At 41.5% G+C, this 19,093-nt stretch overlaps 1 protein-coding gene and 1 long non-coding RNA gene across 3 annotated transcripts in view; one reads left to right on the top strand and one right to left on the bottom strand.

Annotated features, from left to right (window-relative positions):
- The window catches only part of TNFSF11 (TNF superfamily member 11), a 32,215-nt gene extending 21,338 nt beyond the window's left edge, over positions 1-10,877 (top strand). For both annotated transcript variants that reach the window (XM_082701373.1, XM_082701374.1), the window contains exons 3-5: positions 5,144-5,186; positions 5,267-5,365; positions 9,358-10,877. In XM_082701373.1, coding sequence (XP_082557499.1) covers positions 5,144-5,186; positions 5,267-5,365; positions 9,358-9,779 — 564 coding nt within the window. In that variant the 3' untranslated portion in view covers positions 9,780-10,877. The remainder of the gene's footprint in view (positions 1-5,143; positions 5,187-5,266; positions 5,366-9,357) is intronic.
- LOC309849106 lies at positions 9,971-13,861 on the bottom strand. Its single transcript, XR_014303492.1, has 3 exons — positions 13,816-13,861; positions 11,315-11,399; positions 9,971-10,979 (listed from the first exon to the last, which is right to left on the bottom strand). It is a non-coding gene; the product is annotated as an uncharacterized lncRNA (long non-coding RNA).
- Positions 13,862-19,093: the final 5,232 nt, after the last annotated feature.

Below are 19,093 nucleotides of genomic sequence, written 5' to 3'. Positions count from 1 at the left end.
GAAAGAGTATGAGAGAGATCACAACCAGGGACGCAAGATAGAGGGAGAAGCAGACTCTTCCCCTGAGTAGGGGGCTCAGTGCAGAACTTGATCCCAGAACCCTGGGATCATGACCTGAGCCAAAGGCAGACGCTTAACCTACTAAACCATCCAGGTGCCATCCAGGGGGAAAAAGATCTTTTCCCTTTTCCCCACTTAGGTTCTCCAGTTGGAGCTTTATAAATTAGACTGACAAGAGAGAGATGAATAAAAGAAAAGCATAGGGACGCCTGTGTGGCTCAGTGGATTAAGCCTCTGCCTTCGGCTCAGATCATGGTCTTGGGGTCCTGGGATCAAGCCCCGCATTGGGCTCCTTGCTCAGCAGGGAGCCTGCTTCTCCCTCTCCCTCCATCTGCTTACTTGTAATCTCTATCTCTATGTCAAATACATAAATAAAATCTTAAAAAAGAAAGAAAAGCATATGCATGTATTGAATGTATGTTTCCTAAAGAAATGAAGACCTGAGGAAATGGTTAGCCTGACTGGTTTTTATACTAGGTTTGATGGACAATGGAAAGGTGCAGGGAAAAATGTGACACGACAGAAGAGTCTGAGCTATGGTTAGTAAACTGGGGAAATCTTAACAAGGCCTGTTTCTCCCAGTTCTTCTTAGTGTCCTTCCATCTTGAAGCTAAGGACGCTCATTTCCGCTAGTTAGGAGAAGAGCGCCTCTCATGCGAGGGTCTTATGACCTGCTTCAGAGGAGAAAGATGAGTCAGAGGGTCCTTTCTGCACCTGCCATTCCTCAAATTCCTTCAGCTTTAAGTATTCAATAGGCTGAGGCCTTATATTTTGGGGTAGCACGTTCTGAGCCCCATGATGGACCATTGAGACTTTTCTGCCAGCTTTCAGGCATGTGCTTGGTGACATTTGTAAAGGGACAGGGACGTACAGCTCTGAAAGAGGAGTCAGGGGCAGAGGTTGAAGTCCCAGCTTTATGGGGAGAGCCCTTATCCTCTGAGCCTCTATTTCCCAGTCTGAAAAATCAGCGTAGTGATAATTACCCAGCCTCTGATTCTAATAAGAATCAAATATGCTAATATAAGGGAAAATACTCTGTTAGCTATGCGTGTAAGGGATTATTTAATTTTCAGCATGAATATGTGGAATATATATATATAAGTTGGGAGAATATAATAAATCTATGGCCAAATACAGACATCACCAAACAGCCATTCATGGGAGAACTCAATTAGTAATAATGTTTGTCAATGCCGGCCCTATATTAGAACCACCTGGAGAGATTCCTTTAAAAAAAAAAAAAATACCAAGTCACTATTGGACTAAGTGGAGTTGGGGCCTGGGCACCCAAGATGTAGTCCTAGAAAAATGTTCCGTTTATGGTTGACATCTATGCATATCATTTTGAGTTCAAAAAATTGGGAGTGAGGTAGGGATACAGGAACAGATAATAAGAGTACAATTTTTGGTAGCCTCAGGTCGTAGACATACCAGGTACTGCCTTTGCACAAGGAAACTTCTCTATAGGGTTTGAGAGGGATTGCAACTTTGGGGTACCTAAGAATGGGTATAACACAAAAGCAGCATTACATGATGGGGTCTCTAGTTCTAATTTGTCCTGATCAGGACACATTAGGGTTTCTTTTGTTTTGTTTGTTTGTTTTGTTTTGTTTTTGATATTTGGGTTTTTTGTTGTGTTTTGTTTTGTTTTCTTTCTTAGCAGTCATTGAAAGTGCTTCTGAATGGTCCTGGTTATTGAATTTTCTTGTAATGAAAAGTTTCTGTGACAGTTCTGACCTAGGAGCCACTCCTTGAGTGGGCAGGGAGAAGTTTTTTTATCAGGTGGGAAAGAACAAACTTTCCTTGCCCGTTTCATTTAGTCAGTGACTTTAGTCAGCTGCTGCTTTTGCCTGGGTCTCAACCTTCACACAGTGTCAGATTGGCCTATCTCTGAAATCTTCATGGATGTCAGAGGCTTTGCAGTTCTCCTATTGAGGCCCTAAGCCACTAGCACTAGCTCACCTGCTAGAAATGCAGAATCTCAGGCCCTACCCAAGACCTACTGAGTTAGCAACTCGGTTTCAACCTGCCTTCTGGTAGACTGTGATGCATGCAAGTCTGAGGACTACTGAGCTAGCACATAAGCTTTCCCATTGTGTTTCTCAATAAAAGGTGTGTTTTTCTCCATAGAAAAGCACGAAGCAGACATTTGGAGACATAAACCATACTTAGCTTTGCTTCTTCCCCCACTCCTCCCTCTTCCCTTTGATGAGACAAATCAGGCCTAGAGGGAAAAACGAAGGGCAGCTTTATATTCCTGAATTAATCTGTCATCAAGGATCCTATTTCAAAATTTTAAGAGATAATAATCAGGTAAAGAAACATTGTATGTATAAGAGAGTCAGTATATATAAAGACATATTATATTGTAGGTGCACCTGGGTGGCTCAGTAGTTAAGCATCTGTCTTCGGCTCAGGTCATGATCCCAGGGTTCTGGGATCAAGCCCTGCATGGGGCTCCCTGCTCTATGGGGGAACCTGCCTTTCCCTCTTCCACTCCCCCTGCTTCTGTTCCCTCTCTCACTGTGTCTCTCTCTGTCGAATAAATAAAAATCTTTTAAAAAAAGACATTCTGTAAATGTATAAATATATATACAATTTGTATCTCTATTATAAATGTATATATAATGAATAAAGATACATTGTACATGTACATACATACACTTATATAAAGCTGTAAAGATATACAGGTATATAAAGATATACTGTATATACAAATATGTAAGGATACACACAATGTATAAATACACACTGTGCATCTACAAATCTCTGTTATAAATACAAGGGAGACTAAACCAGGAAATTCCAGAAATCAGAGTACCACTGGGAATCTAGAAGTCACAAGAAGAGAGTTGGGAGATTGGAGATCAGCTACGGAGAACAATAAATCTTGGATGGAGAGGGAAAAATAAGGCCTGGAAAGGGCCATTGCATGGCACCACTCAAAAAGGGCTGCCACAATTTGCCTAGAATTTCCTACAAGCAATGCTCCAGCGTTTGGTAGGGCAGTACCCTGGGCTAAGGCAAGGGCAGAAGGCAGCCCTGGATGAGCACTGGATGTAAAAGGTAGTCACACTGTGACTTCTTTAGGTAACAGAAAACAGCTGTGCTATCTCCTCCAAGGGTCTTTAAAAACAGAATAGATTTGGGGGGACAGGGGAAGGGGTGTAAGGAGAGGGTGGTGGGGTTATGAACATTGGGGAGTGTATGTGCTATGGTGAGTGCTGTGGAGTGTGTAAACCTGGTGATTCACAGACCTGTACCCCTGGGGATAATAATACACTATATGTTTATAAAAATTTTTTTTAAAAATTTTTAAAAAATAGAATAGATTCTTAGCTCTCTTGGGAGTCCTGAAGGCAGAGAGAAAAATCAATGGTGTTTTTAGAATCCTTCCAGTTGTTAACAGTTGAAGTTGTGTTTGCCCCTATCTATCTATCATCATCTATCTATTCACCTATTATCTATCTATCTATCTATCTATCAATCTATCATCTATCTCAAAGCCCTTCTCTTGAGATACTCAAAGAACTTAGGTTATATGGCTAATCTTTTAAACATCCCAGGATGGGGCTGGGGCAGGGGGGTGGGAAATGGTTAGTATGGATGGCCATCCCAATAACAGAGAAATTAGGAACCTCCCAAGAGTGTTTCTAGTATCTAAGTATTTGAAGTACCAGACACTCTGCTAAGTGCCTACATGCATTTAATCTTAACCTCCTGCCTTATGATAGAGGTTCTATTAATATATTTAGTGCAGGTAGGTGGCTGATAGGGATTTGAACTGACGTTAGATCTGACGTTTCACCCACTCCATCTTAATAGTTAGTGGTAGGTGGGGTCAGGATTCAAACGGGTATGCAGTTACTTACACATCAGATCCTTCATTCTCAGGGCTCAAATAGAGATATGCAATTAACTGTGCTCTTTTCAAACTTGGGCTCTTTCTTTTTCTGGTTTCAGTTTCTTTCCCTCTTTTTTTCCTTCCTCTCTCCCTCCCTCTTTCCTTCCCTCCTTTCTTTCTTTCTATTTTTCTTTTTCTTTTTTCTTTCTTTCTTTCTTTCTTTCTTTCTTTCTTTCTTTCTTTCTTTCTTTCTTTCTTTCTTAATTTCTCTCTTCTTTCTTTCAGATTTTATTTATTTATTTGAAAGAGAGAGCAGGAGCCAAGTAGTGGAGCAGAGGGAGAGGGAGAAGCAGGCTTCCTGCTGAGTAGGGAGCCGAGGCCGGGCTCAATCCCAGCACCCTGGGACCATGACCTGAGCCAAAGGCAGACGCTTAACAGATTGAGCCACCCAGACACCCCATCCTGGTTTGAGTTTCTAAACCTCTGTTGGTGGAAGTATTTTGACTTAATTATTGATACTGTAAAAGCTCTTAGTCTCCCGTGCAGTAAATACACTGATTTTTTTTTTTTAAATAAAAAATTAACCATTGGGAGCTAGGCATCATTCACTTTCCTGTGAACTGAACTTCATTGTGGTAGCAGGAATTCACTAATGAAATAGACATAAAAAGAGCTTCCCTAAATATTTAAGAGGGTCATATATTTTGTGGTAATTGTTATTTTCCTAGTTAACTTCATCTTCATTTATGTATCTGCTACAAATTCTTAAGTATGTTTAATTATTCTAGGTTTTATCATGTACATTGTCTTTTATTTCCTCTTTGTCCAAAGTATTTTGTTAGATGGTATGTGTGTGAAGCATACGGACATAACTCTTTGGGATGAACATCTCTTTTTTTAAGATTTTTAAATTTATTTTAGAGAGAGAGAGCCTACAGGTGGGGGGAGGGGCAGAGGGAGAGAAACTCAAGCAGACTCCCCACTGAGCATGGAGCCTGACACAGGTCTTCTCACCACCCTGAGACCATGACCTGAGCCGAAACCAAGAGTTGGACACCCAGGCACCCCAGGTTGAATTTTTCTTGATAGTTACCTAGAACGCCAAATAATTTCACTGCCTACACATGCCTGGCATTGAAGGAAAAAAGATGAATTTATCATTACGTCCAACAGTCCTAAATTCTTATGTCTTGACTAGAAGAGTGAATATTTAAAAAGATTTTTGTCTTTTCATTTCAGGAGTTACAACATATTAGATCACAGCACATCAGAGCAGAGAAAGGTAAGCATGGTTCTGCATGAATATTTGAAATCATGTAGGGTCAGTGTTCTTGGGGCTAATATGGTTTCTCTCCTCTCCAGCTATGATGGAAGGTTCATGGTTAGAACTGGCCAGGAGGGGCAAGCCTCATACTCAGCCTTTTGCTCATCTCACTATTAATGCCACTGACATCCCATCAGGTAAGTTCCGTTTGCATCCAGCCTGAAAAAGATTTCAAGAGTCCTTTACCAGTCCAATTAAATACTCAAAACTATTATTAGCTGGTTACTAACATTTTGAGAGCCCTTAACTTGTTGACCAGAAGAAGGATCGTTTGGTACTGAGTTGATGATCTCTATTGTGGAAACAGTTATTGTCAGCTCTGCCAGGAAGGACGTCATTGCTTTTCATTTTCAGATCATCGAAATGGGTGCTTATTTTTAATGACTGCCGGTTGAGATTGCAGAACTGGGAAGGGCAGTCCCTTGTTATGTTCATCTGTATTTCCCCAAACTAACATTGGTACATCCCCACCCCCAACCTATGAAGTGTGTGATTTATGTCCTGCAGAATTCCAGGTAGGGTCTTAACAGAGTAATGTTTAAGAGGCAGTAGCCCTCTAGAAAAGGAGACATGCTCCTTCCCCAAGGGCTTATTACTTTCTCTGGATAAGAATTTAGCTCAATGCACTGGAGAGCTGAATATCTTTTAGAAATGAGGAAACCCAGAGCTCTGTGCCTACAGATGTCCAGCTGTGTCCTAACCAATGTCCCAGCTAGCCCACCATGCAATCCCCACTGGGACTCTCTACCAGATAGGTGGGGATAGGTGAACATCCAAAAGGTTAAAAGAACATTATTTAATAGAGTGTCAGTTGATGTCATCATTATTATTATGGTGCCATTTGTTCAACATAAAATATGTACCAGGAATTTCACTGTATTCCTTACCTCTGCTCTTACCACAACCCTGCAAGGTAAGTGATTATCATTCAGATTTGTGGACAAGGAAACTGAGTTCCACATAATTTATCTACTCAAGATCACAGGGGTGGTAGGTTTAGAAATTGAGTTCCACTCCAGTTGATTCCCAAGTCCATGGTTTTTACACTACAGGCCATCATATTCCTACCCTGTAGCCGGCTGGCTTTGTCAGAGGGAAAAAAATTCAGAGCCCTTATGTTCTTATTTTCTTGTAAGAAGTAAATTCCTGCAGTCTTAATAGAAGGGGCTTGCAGTCTGACGGCCTGGGTATGGGGTCCTATCGCACCACATACTGGCTGTGTGACCTCATACAGATTCCAAGTATCATTTGTGTGTCAGTTTCTTGACGGGGATGGAGATTCACTGGATGGCCGTGGAGATTCAACAAGGCTAGGTCGGAGCATTTGCACGGGGAGGCTGGCCTCTAGTAAGCACTCCATGAATGCCACTTGTTACTATTATTTGAGTTTTATTAAATGGTTATGCATATTCCACTCTGTTCCAAAAACGGTTTAAGGCTAGTTTTTCTTGGAGTTAAAAAAAAAAAAAAAGACCCAAGTTTTCATAGTGATTTCGCCATCACTCTGATAGTGTGGGTCGCGGAGCCATATTCCCTGACTGCAGACGTGGAAATTGAGAAGCCAGCGACTCGGTTGGTAGCACATTTGCCTCCACCCTCTGTCCTGCCCCAGAGATCTGCTTCATAAACAGATTTTCTCTCTGGACATGTGGATGTGCGCCGTCCATTGAAGTGACACTAATTTTCTGAGTGAAAACTGTTTTGCATATTAGCAAATGCAATCAAATTAATACCGATCAGCTGTTTGTGCTATGAACGTACTCTGCATTTATCTTTTCAGTTCATTTTAAATGGCATATGATAAATATTACATTACACTGTGTGCCAAAGTCTGTTTGGCAATAGCAAGCGTGTTTTAGTTATAAAGCTCTCTCTTCAGGCACCTAGCATCAAGTCATTGCCAAAAAACAAGGCAAAACTCCCAGTTATTTTCCGACAGTTATTGAGTTTGTGAGTGAAATGAAGTCATGTATGTTCTATTTAAGAAAATAACGTTTACTCCTCTGGCTGAGCCAACAGCTCCTTGAGTCCATGTATCTCCCAGTTTCTGGCCAGTACTGGATTATTCAGAAGAAGGTGGCTTTAATTTTGCATGTTCTTTTGGCCTCTGTTTTATATTTATTTACACACAAGAAAAAAGTCAGAGCCTGCCTTCTATTGACTGTTAGCTTCTGGATTTGCAAATCTTCCTGAATAAAATGCATTGGGAAGTATTTTGCAAAGCCAAACTACAAGGCTTTCTTAAGGGGGTGGCTCAGGCTAAAAATTTGGACACGCCTCTTCCCTAGCACCTAATCACACTGATCATAGGGGATGAGGGGCTTGGGTACAAGGTTGTCAGCATACCTTGTTAGCCATGGAAACCCAGGCTTGAGTCTTGGAAACTCAACTGGATCACAGTGTATTTCTCTTTCCTTGTCTTCCACTCTTCTCTATTCTTGAGTTTTCACATTCATTCGCACTGATAGCTTTCCTCCCTTTAACCCTCTGCACGCCATGTGCCTTCCATTTTTTGCTCCAACAGTTTCTCTCTCTGACACTACCTTCTCTCCCTTTTCTCAGCTCATACACATTTAATTGAAGTCCTCCCCATCCTCTGGCTCCAGTGTCTCCCCATTGGGCTCAGTGCCCCTGGTCTCCATTCATTTCTGCAACGCTCACTTAGCTGTTGCCTAATTGAACTTCAACCAAGTGCTGTGGGACATGCAGCAATGAAGATACTATGTTTTCCAATTAATATGCCTATTTCTTATTTTCTCCACTATTAGTGCTAAGTGCCTCAAGGGTATACTGCTTGATAAAATTCTTAATTATGGGTAGAGTGAATCCCCATAGAAACCCCCACACAGATATTTACTGAATGACTGATCAACTAAATGAATTGGTGAATGGATGAGTGGATGAATAAAAATAAAGACGTGTTTAGTAGGGAATATGGACTCCTTCCAGTTTACTAGCTAATGGTGGAAGTGGTATGTGGTCAAGGTTCCTGTCTTTTCTCCTCTCCCCGTTGCCTATTCTTTTCTGGCCTGTCCAATCTGCACCTTTTAGCCCTTGGTCTAACACTAACAGATCCAACCCACTGAGAGGGCAGACTTTACCTTAGTCATTCTGCTTCTCTCTGTTAAGAGTCATCATTGGAGATAAACTCTAAGACAAGTCATGAGTTGAGAGAAGGACTGAATACAGGAAGAAGGTAAGAAAAGAGAAACATGGGATAATTTTAGATGGGAAACATCTTGAATTTTGTTTGGTCTGTGAATGGATTAGGTGGCTATTTACCAGTCTGGAGGAATTACTTCACTAGTGTTTGTGGGACTGTGATGAATAATTTTGCAGTCGCCTCTTGATTCACTTGAAACCCTGAGATGATATTTATATTTGGAATGATATTTACATTTGGGGGGATATTTACACTCTGGATGGTTTCATCTGGATGACCTGAGGTGAGACCTCCAATGAAAAAGAAAGAAGTGTGCAAAAGTGGGTCGTGGAGGCCACAGTATCTTTAATGGCTTCTCAGGCTCGCTCTAGTGACCTCCTCTGGACTTCAGGAAGTAAACTGTCCTTGAACAGGATTTGGGAATATTTGAATCAAGCAAAGTCTGGAAGTTCTCTTCCTATGCTTGTCTCTTGCTTTTCTGTATCAACTGCCATCGGCTTACTCTCTGTCTTCAACCTTAAATGATCTTTCTGATTCTGTTGGCTGAATCCTGTATCTATTTCCATTTCAAGTTCTCAGGCTCCGTAACAATCCAACAAGGTCATTCTTGATTTTTCTGGGAAGAACTCTCTTTCCTTTGAATACTCATAGCAATTATCTGCACCTTTATTTTCAAGGTTCATGACTTTCTTCTTAACTGAACACATACCATACCCATTTGTCATGTACTGTAGGCACCTTTAGGGAAGGAAAACTAAGTTTTTGTCTTTGTACTCTCTCAGGGGCCTAGCAGAGAGCACTAAGCCATCTTAATGTATTTCTGCCCTTTTAGAAAATAAATTCTGAGAAAGTATTCTACCTTTGGAACAAGAACAGTTACGCTTTTCTTCAGCCTCATGGAATCGTGAGGATGTCCTTCTCATTGAAGGGGGTGGATTTTAAATCATATGCCTTTCCTGTCCTCAGGTTCCCACAAAGTGAGTTTGTCCTCCTGGTACCATGACCGAGGTTGGGCCAAGATCTCCAACATGACTTTCAGCAATGGAAAACTAATAGTCAACCAAGATGGCTTCTATTTCCTGTATGCCAACATCTGCTTTCGACATCATGAAACTTCAGGAGACCTCGCCACAGAGTATCTTCAGCTGATGGTGTATGTCACTAAAACCAGCATCAAAATCCCAAGTTCTCATACCCTGATGAAAGGAGGTAGCACCAAATACTGGTCAGGGAACTCCGAATTCCATTTTTATTCCATAAATGTTGGAGGATTTTTTAAGCTACGATCTGGTGAGGAAATAAGCATCGAGGTATCCAACCCTTCACTATTGGATCCAGATCAAGATGCCACATACTTTGGGGCTTTTAAAGTTCTAGATATAGATTGAGTCCCATTAAAAGGCTAAGACTAGATATAGATTGAGTCCCATATTGTGGAGCATTATTCTGTATTTCCTAGGATGTATGGGGAAAAGTTCTAAACAAGCCAAGAAAGATGTATATAGATGTGAGACTACTAAGGGGTATGACCCACAATGGTACAAGGAGAGACTCTTTCCATGCTTTTGACTCTGTCGCGAGCATGTGTATCTACCGCCAATGGGAGACGTTGGAGTAAAGATTGTTACAGTCTAAAGACTTTCTTACATAATGGCTTTTAAATTTTGTAATGAATTCCTAAAATTATACCAGATTAGCCTGTGGTTATGTGCTTCATGTGGGGAGGGGGTCGTCTAATTGCCAACTGATGACCATCTGAAGGCTTAAGTTCCTTTGAATGGTTACATCATGCTGGAACCTTCAAATAAATACTTTTTCTAACGAGGAGAGAAAATATATGTATTTTTATATAATATCTAAAGTTATATTTCAGATGTAATGTTTTCTGTGCAAAGTATTGTAAATTATATTTGTGCCATAGTATTTGATTCAAAATATTTAAAAATGTCTTGCTGTTGACATATTTAATGTTTTAAATGTACATACATATTTAACTGGTGCACTTTGTAAATCCCCTGGGGAAAACTTGCAGCTAAGGAGAAAAAAATGTTGTTTGGTAATATCAACTGTATTATACTTCTTTACTCTTTTTAACTTAATAGATTTTTCAGACTTGTCAAGTCTGTGCAAAAAAAAATTAAAATGGCTGCCTTGAATAATAAGCAGGATGTTGGCCACCAGGTGCCTTTCAAATTTAGAAGCTAATTGACTTTAGAAAGCTGACATTGCCAAAAAGTATACATAATGGGCTACTGGAATCTGTCAAGAGTATTTATATAATTATTGAACAGGTGTTTTTTTTCTACAAGTGCTGCAAATTGTAAATTTTGTGTTGGGTTTTTTTTTATGGAAAAGTTATCAGTGGCTTACTAGCAAAAAAAATCCCATTTTTAATGTGGTAGATGATATTTTATACTATACAGTAAAAACATTGCCTTTGAATGTTAATTTTTTTGGTACAAAAATAAATTTATATGAAGACCTGCCTTGTGATGTTGTGCTTCTCTTTCATGTCTGTCTTATTCTGTGATCCCATTCTCTCCAATATGCTGTTGTGGCTTCCATCTTTCCAAAGGTTACTGGGAGAACTGCAGATTTAATTAAAAATTCGGAAGAGATTCAATTAAATTAATGAACCTCCAAATTTGAAAAATAATTTACAAAGGATATGTATGCAAGAATGGAGCCAGATAGGAAATAAAGGCTTCTTCACTCCAAAAAAGACAGTTTATGTTATGCATCTTTCTTGAGAAATTATCGGTGCTGTACACTAGTTCCTAATGTCCTGTGGGACAGTTGAACTGTGGGAGCCCTTGAACTTTTGAGAGCTTGCCATGGTGGGGAAGCATTAACAACGGACTAGATGCCCGACCTCATGGGAATTTATGTGGGGGAGCTGTCCCAACCCATGCTGGTTACTCACGTGAGGGAGAAAGCAGAAAACAAGCAACTTGCGAAGACACAGGAAGCTATAATTTAAGGCACTTCACATTTGTGGATAAATGTTTCTTGATGGTTGTGAAGAATGGAAGGAGGAAAGAAACAGCAAATGTTAAAGAAGAAATTACACATTTTAAACAGCAAAGCTATGATTGTAGGACTCAATCATTGTCCAAAATACACCTATTGTTTTAACCTATAAGTAAGTCTGAGGTAGACTGGCACAAAATATTGCATGTTCCAATTGCTGAGCCTTGGCTTAAGGAAAAATGAATTTTTATATGCAATCAGAATTTCTCCACTCTCCATTGACACGAAATCTTGTTCTATAAAGAACTTTAAAAAAAAAGAAAAAAACCAACAAAACAAAACAAGATTTCATGTGTGTGACACGAAATCTTGTTATATAAAGAAACTTATTAGCTGCCCTGGCTACTATAATGTGATTCTGTCATTTCCACAGGTGAATGATATTCATTCATTTGTTCCACATTATTCACTGAATACCAACTATGTGCTAGGCACCGTATCAGGCCCTGGGGATCCTAGGGCACTCTTCCTGACCTTGAAGAGTTTCCATTCTCGTGGGGAGGAGCATCCTAAGGGTGTGGTAGGTAAGCTCTAAGGTACATAGAGTACGCTGTGACATCAGAGAGAGGGTCATTGAACCCAACCTTGGGACTCACAGAAGTTCTAGAAATTAAATTGGGCTGAATATGAGTCGGGTGTAAGGCTCCCAAAGTGGATATAGAGTAGAATATCCATCACTATTTTTCAACTTAGAGGCAACTAACTTGCAATGTCTCAAAGATGAGCTAAAATCCAAAGTCTAGGGATGGAAAGAACCCAGGATCTTGTGAGACAATACATGGTGGCACCAGCCAGACCCGGGAGTTACCATGGTGGTTGGTCTGCCATGCTAAGGGCAACCCTCCATAGAAAACCTTGAAAATTCAGCCTGACTAAATTTGCATAAGTTAGCAACCTGGTAGATGAGGCATTTTTAGAGCTTTGCTGGAATGAATCTATGACTTAATGAAATGTTGGTATGAACTGGGCTTGAAAGGAGTCAACTGTGACAAGTGGACATGCCGAGGGTATGGAGGTATGGAAAAAGCTTCTTTTCTAGTGATGCTCAAGGCTTTCCAGGATCTGAGTAGAAGGATTGAAAAAGCAGGATTCAATACCGACTTTCCTAATCACACATTACCTCACACACACTACTTCTTTTACTTCTCATTCATCCCTTTTCCCACTTCTACTCATGGGTTTTAGTCTTTTTTCTATTCCTTTTCCCGCACCACCACCCCACCCCCCCCGCCCCTGCCCTGAATCCCTGGCCCTTGTCTCAAGAGGACCATTTTGTTTTCCTGGTGGCCTTTGAAGAAGAAGGAGGCTGCTGCATCTGACTGAGACAGAACCAGATATGTCAACACTCAGCAACAACTAAGTGAATGTGCAAAGGAGTGACTAGATCATGTCAGGAAACCAACACATACTGGATGCTCTGGCAAATGGAATTGTCTGCTCCTTGTAAACATCCCCTTTCCATCTTCCCACCACATGCCAAATCTGAAGGAAGGAAAGCATGCAAAATTTGAGGTCCTCCGTCTTCCCGAGCTTTTACAAATACATCAGATTCATGCACACTGGCATCTTTCTAAAACACTACATGTACAGCAATTCCTGTTCGGTAGAGTTTTTTTCCTCCCTCTCCTATTTCCTTTTGTCTCATTTGTTTCCACCAAGCCATTGTAGAAAAGTTCCCAGGGAAGATGACCCATTTCCCCAGGGACCCTAGTGGAAACCTGAGCACCTCATAGCTCATTCTGTCTCTCTGTGTCTACTTGTTGATTTGGCTTGGAAAGGTGGCATGGGGTTCCACCTGTACATTTTGGGGACACACCTCTGACTCAGCTTGCAGTTGCACATTTAGCCCGTGGAGTCATTTGGGGCATGCCAAGCATGTGCTCGCTTCACTTTTGGCTTTGTGAATCGATTCTCTAATGTCCTTGCTATGAAATTGAAATATGTTTCCCAGAAGTTGCATTTATAAATGCTAATTAGTTATTGATTCACATTATGATGATTTAGGCTTGTGTCATTTTTTACAATAAAAAAATTTGTACACAGTGCGTGTTAGATTTTAGCTATAAAACAGAAATCTATCCTTTTGATTAGTAACACTTTTATGATACCTCAACTCTTCTACTCTTATAATTGAAAAATTCTATTTCCTAATCATTTACTCTCACCTCCCCTCTCCTTTGCTGACTGATTGTTTTCTTTTCAGGAGCTTCTTGACCAGTACTCCAGCCATTGTGGTGACAATCTCTTTGATATTATCGGATATGGACCAGTTATTCATTATTTCTATTGCTCCTGGCTTTCAATGATTACAGAGAAATCCTGTAGAATCTTCTGTTTTGAAAATTTGAAGGTGTCCCCTCCTTTTGGCAAAGGAATGAGCTAGAAGTTACTTACTCCATTGGTAGCATCCAGAACTAAGAACCTGGAGATCAGGGCTGGCTTCAGAGACAGTAATTTCTTTTTCAAAAACAAAAACAACAAACAACAAAAAACAAACATATTTTAAGCTTTATTATGAGGGTCCTAAAATCATGGTATGTCACCATCTTGGGAAAATCCATATTTCCCCCTTTTCTATGAATTCTGCACAAGCTTCATTTTCTAAAAGATCTGATCTTAATCATCTTATGTTGGTAGGGCAGGGGGTGCCTGGATGGCTCAGTTGGTTAAGCAGCCAACTCCTGATCTTAGCTCAGGTCTCGATCTCAGGGTCATGAGTTCAAGCCCCACATTGGGCTTCACTTAAAAAAAATCTTCTGTTGGTGGGATGAAATCTCCTCATGAAATGTACACATCTTTTGGAAGACAGATTACAAATCTGGGTGTCAGCTAGATCCAGGATTGGAGCTTGAGCTCTGCTGCCTGGTAACCTTGGGCAGGTGGCCCCTATTTGGATTTTGGTTTCCTACCTTATGAAGCAGGAGTCAATTACCTGCACTGACAGGTTGTGAAGATGGCACATGGGAGGGGCTCGACAAATTGGAGCCACTATTATTATCTCCCCATCCCATTTGCTACACCCTAACTCCCCAGAGTCAATCACATATTTTTATCTTTTTGTCTATATCTGCCATGCACGGTCATATTGAGCAAGGCACTTACATTACATTACACTGAGCAAGGCACTCTTATATTATAAGAGAACTAGGATGGATATTAAATTAATTTCCTAGGGCTGGATTTGCAACAATTACACAGACTGAGTGGCTTTGAACAACAGAAATTTGCTCTCTCACAGTTCAGGAGGCTGGATATCTGAAATCAAGGAGTTGATAAGATCATGCTCTTCCTGAAGGTTTTAGGGAAGAATCCTTCCCAAGGATTCTGATGGGTTCAGCAGTCTTGTTCCTTGACGTGTGGGTACATTCTCTGCTTCTATTGTCATATGAACCTACTTACCCATGTGCCTGTTTGTCTCCAAATCATCCTCTCTTCGTAAGGACACCAGTCATTGGATTCAGATAGTACCCTAAGACAGTGTGACCTCATCTTACCTTGACGACATGCACAAATACTCTGTTTCCATATAAGGTCACATTCACAGTTTCTGGGTGAACATGAGATTTTAGGCAAACGTATTCAACCCATACATTATTGAGGGACCTAGAGTTCAAGAATGAAATAATATCTGGAAACCAAACCATAACTAAACTGAAGTAAATGAATGCCATAATAGAAGCATGAGCAATGGTGGTGTTGAATGTATCTAACACAGTGACGGGTTGTTTCTTTGAAAAGGGAAGGAAATCATACTTGGATTCGAGTAAGTATGAAGTGTTTGTATTAGCTATTGATTTTTTACGAGACCATGTTGGGATTAGAACAGGGTGCTCTGTGCCTGCTTGCACCTCTCCTTCCTGTGATGTCTGTCCCTCTCTGCTCCCCACCCTGCACCAGAGCATCTTGGTTCTGCTGACAGCCACAACAGGATTTGCATTTACTTCTTCCTTCCAATGGAAAATATGGTTTTGTTTAGGGATTAGGAATTAAATGGGACATGGAACCAGATAGAGAAAACGTTATTTTCCCAGTGTTTCAGAGCTCAGAGGGAGGCAGCCCAGCTTCATGGAGCCTTGCTCAGGGAAGCATGCAGGGCTGATGTTTAGTAAGATCGGTCTGCATGCTGGGGGTGAGGGGATTGTGCTGTGGGCAGTCACATGGGTGATGGCAGGGAGGGCAGCAGGGATGAGAGATCAGAACCATATCCATGACCCTGAATTCTTTGCTAAAATGACCAGCATCCTTAGGAGTCTGTTTTCATTGCCTTTCTGCTGGGAGCCAGTGGAAAGGCAGCATCTGCCCAAACACAGTGAGATACAGAATGGAGGAGCCTACAGAAGCAGGAGCAGAAGTAGGCATGGGGCCTCAGTCACGATCTCAGGGTGAAGGTGCTGATACTTGGAGCTGGCATCCTTAAAACTTCTCTGGGCAGGGAAGCCTGCACTGAGGACACAGAGGTCAGGTTTAAAGTAGTATTTACTTAACAAAAAACAGGCTCAGATCTATAGAGGCAGAGAACAAACTGATGGTTGCCAGAGGCGAGGGAGATAGGGGATGAGCAAAATGCGTGAAAGGGAGTGGGAGACACAGGCTTCCAGCTCTGGAATGAATAAGTTACTAGAAGAAGAGGCACAGCACAGGGAATATAGTCAATGATACTGTGATAGCGCCATATAGCGGCAGGAGGGAGCTACACTTTTGGTGAGCACAGCAGAACGGTATATATTGGTCAAAGCACTATCTTACACAGCTGAAACTAAGGTAACATTGTGATATTGTATGCCAACTACATTTTTTTAAAAGGGTGAAAAGATTTGTTAAAAAAAAAATAAAAGATAAACAACTTGGGGGGCACCTGGATGGCTCAGTTGGTTAAGTGTCCGACTCCTGATTTTGGCTCAGGTCATGGTCTCAGGGTTGTGAGTTTGAGCCCTGTGCTGGGTAGGGAGTCTGCTTGAGACCCCCCCCCCCCATTTATCCCTCTGCCCTTCCCCCCAACCCCCGTGTCTCTCATTCTCTAAAAAAAATAAAAAATAACTTGGAATCTTCAAAAAAAAAAGAAAAAGTAGTGTGTTCAAATTTAGAAGGAAAACATCCTAGACCCTAATAGGTAAGAAAGACAAGCTTACATATAACTCTAGGGGAAGGACAAATAATGAGTGAGACTTAACAAAAATGCCTAAATGAGGATAAGTCACAAAATAGGGGAGGGGTCTCTAGAGGAATTTACCTAAATCCCCAAGTTCAGGGAGACATTATCTCTAACAGCATAAAAGGAGATAACCATAGAGCATCAGCTATACCCTGGGGACAGAGGTAACACCTTCCATCCCCTTCTCTCCTACAAAATCACCAACACAAGTGGCCCATGATCCAAAAGACAAATCCCATCCAAGTTCAGGCACAGGTCAGTGATGCATGAGGGGTGAGGAGTATCTGGCCCATGGGAATGAAAGGGTAATGCACCCTGGGGTCAGACTCCAAGTCAGTTCAGAGATGAGATTTAGTGTGTGACCAGGGGCTCAAGCAGGATTCAGCTCTGAAAGAAAACTGGCAGGACCCCCAGAAGAGGGTCAGATCCCAGCTGCCTAGGAGGGGAGGTAGGCAGTGCCAAGGCACTGGGAAGCCCTAGGATGGGAAGAAGCCCCAAAGGCCCACGTTTCCCAGGCAGCATGGATCTGACAGGCAGATGAGCTCCCTTTGCGGGGAAGAGTCGGGAAGCTGCCATCTTCCCCTAACATCCTGTCAGGGACAGGACGACATGACATGCCATGTCGTCCTGTCCCTGACAGTATGAAAGACCGATATACTGAACTGATGTCCTGTAGGTGCTGTAACAAATGACCACAGACTTGATGGCTTAAAACAACAAAAACTTATTCTTACTTATTTCTGGAATCAGAAATCTAAAATCTAAGGATGGCTGGGTGGTTCAGTCAGTTAAGCATCTGCCTTCAGCTCAGGGCATGATCTCAGGGTCCTGGGACTGAGCTATGTGTTGGGCTCTTTGCCCAGTGGGGAGCCTGCTTCCCCCTCTCTCTGCCTGATGCCCCTCCTGCTTGTACTCTCTATTTCACTCTCTCTCTCTCTCAAATAAATAAATAATCTTAAAAAAAAATCTAAAAATCTAGGCACAAGCAGGGCTCTAAGGAAGAATCCTTCCTTGCCTTTTCTAGCCTCTGATGGCTCTGTGAGTTCCTGTTTTCAGAAGACAAGATGAGGAATCAGGACAGTTTCAAAGAAGGAGAATGTTTTCCTGAATGCCTTAAACCCCAGAGGTTCAGAGCTAATTTTTTTTAAAGATGACTTGACAACTTGTTCACCTTGGTTTCTGCCCTCAACAAGGGAGTAAACTTGACAGACAGAGACAGGTTAATTGAAATGTTCCCTCAGCCTGCAAGCTGCGTGGGCAAAGATGGTATCCTTATAAACCGCAGGGATGTTTAATAAGTTTTGTTTTTTGGGTTGTTTATTTTTTGTTGTTCTTGTTTTTGTTTTCCTCCACTGTCAAAAGGAACTCAAAGCTGAATGTTCTTATTTGTGATATAAGGGCTGGTGATAAAGGCTTTCTTTTAGAATAAACACTATTGTTTTGAATCCTAGGAATTCTATTTTTCTTTTTTTTTTTTAAAGATTTTATTTATTTATTTGACAGACAGAGATCACAAGCAGGCGGAGAGGCAGGCAGAGAGAGAGGAGGAAGCAGGTTCCCTGCTGAGCATAGAGCCCGATGCGGGGCTCGATCCCAGGACCCTGGAATCATGACCTGAGCCGAAGGCAGAGGCTTTAACCCACTGAGCCACCCAGGCGCCCCAGAATTCTATTTTTCTAAATATTTATTTATTTAAGAGAGAGGAAGAGCAGTGGGAGGGGCAGAGGGACAGGGGGACAAACAGGCTTCTGGCTGAGCAGGGAGCCTGACACAGGGCTTCATCTCATGACTCTGAGATCAATACCTGAGCTGAAATCAAGAGTCAGACACTTAACCGACAGAGCCACCCAGGCACTCCTAGGAATTCTTATTTAAGTCTCAGGAACTGGCCCATAGAAATCCATTTATACAAGTTATAATGGCAACAGCATCTCCTGGACTGAAGAGAGGAGTAGGCTTCTGGCCCAACACCATGGCTAAAGGGAGGAAAACAGGGAAACATGGCTAGAAAACATTTCTTATGTGTACGTTACAATCAAATCCCTCAGGATTTGTTGTGCATGGTTAATATTAATGTCTATAGCCTTTACATTATTTTTTAAACGTCCTATATGACATAATCTTGTTTTTATAGGGGACTTAGAGAGATCTGTGGGATCATTAGTGCACCTGCAAGGAATGAGTCGTTCAGTACCTTGGTTTTACTAGATTGTATGTCCCACACCACAGGGGTTAGACAAATTTACCCCACTTTAAAAGAATATTTAAAAACATCTGTTCAAGTTTTGTTTAGGAAAGGAGAATGATGTATGTGACTGGGCAGAGGAGGGGCTGCTGGTGGCAGCATTAAGCCTTCTCTGGGCCATCCTGAACAGTTCTGATCTGGTCCAAACTTGCCTATCACACTCAGTAAAAGGATTCTTCAAGTTCATCACAATCCCTCCCAAATAGCTGATCGTCTCTTTTTTGTTAGAAGAACCTGCCCATTGGGGCCAAAATGAGTTCCTTCCTGGCATACAG

This window comes from Mustela nivalis (assembly GCF_964662115.1).
Source record: "Mustela nivalis genome assembly, chromosome: 15".
NCBI classification, from domain to species: Eukaryota; Metazoa; Chordata; class Mammalia; order Carnivora; family Mustelidae; genus Mustela; species Mustela nivalis.
The sequence above is the reverse complement of the archived record's forward strand: the minus strand, read 5'-3'. Positions and strand labels throughout refer to the sequence as shown.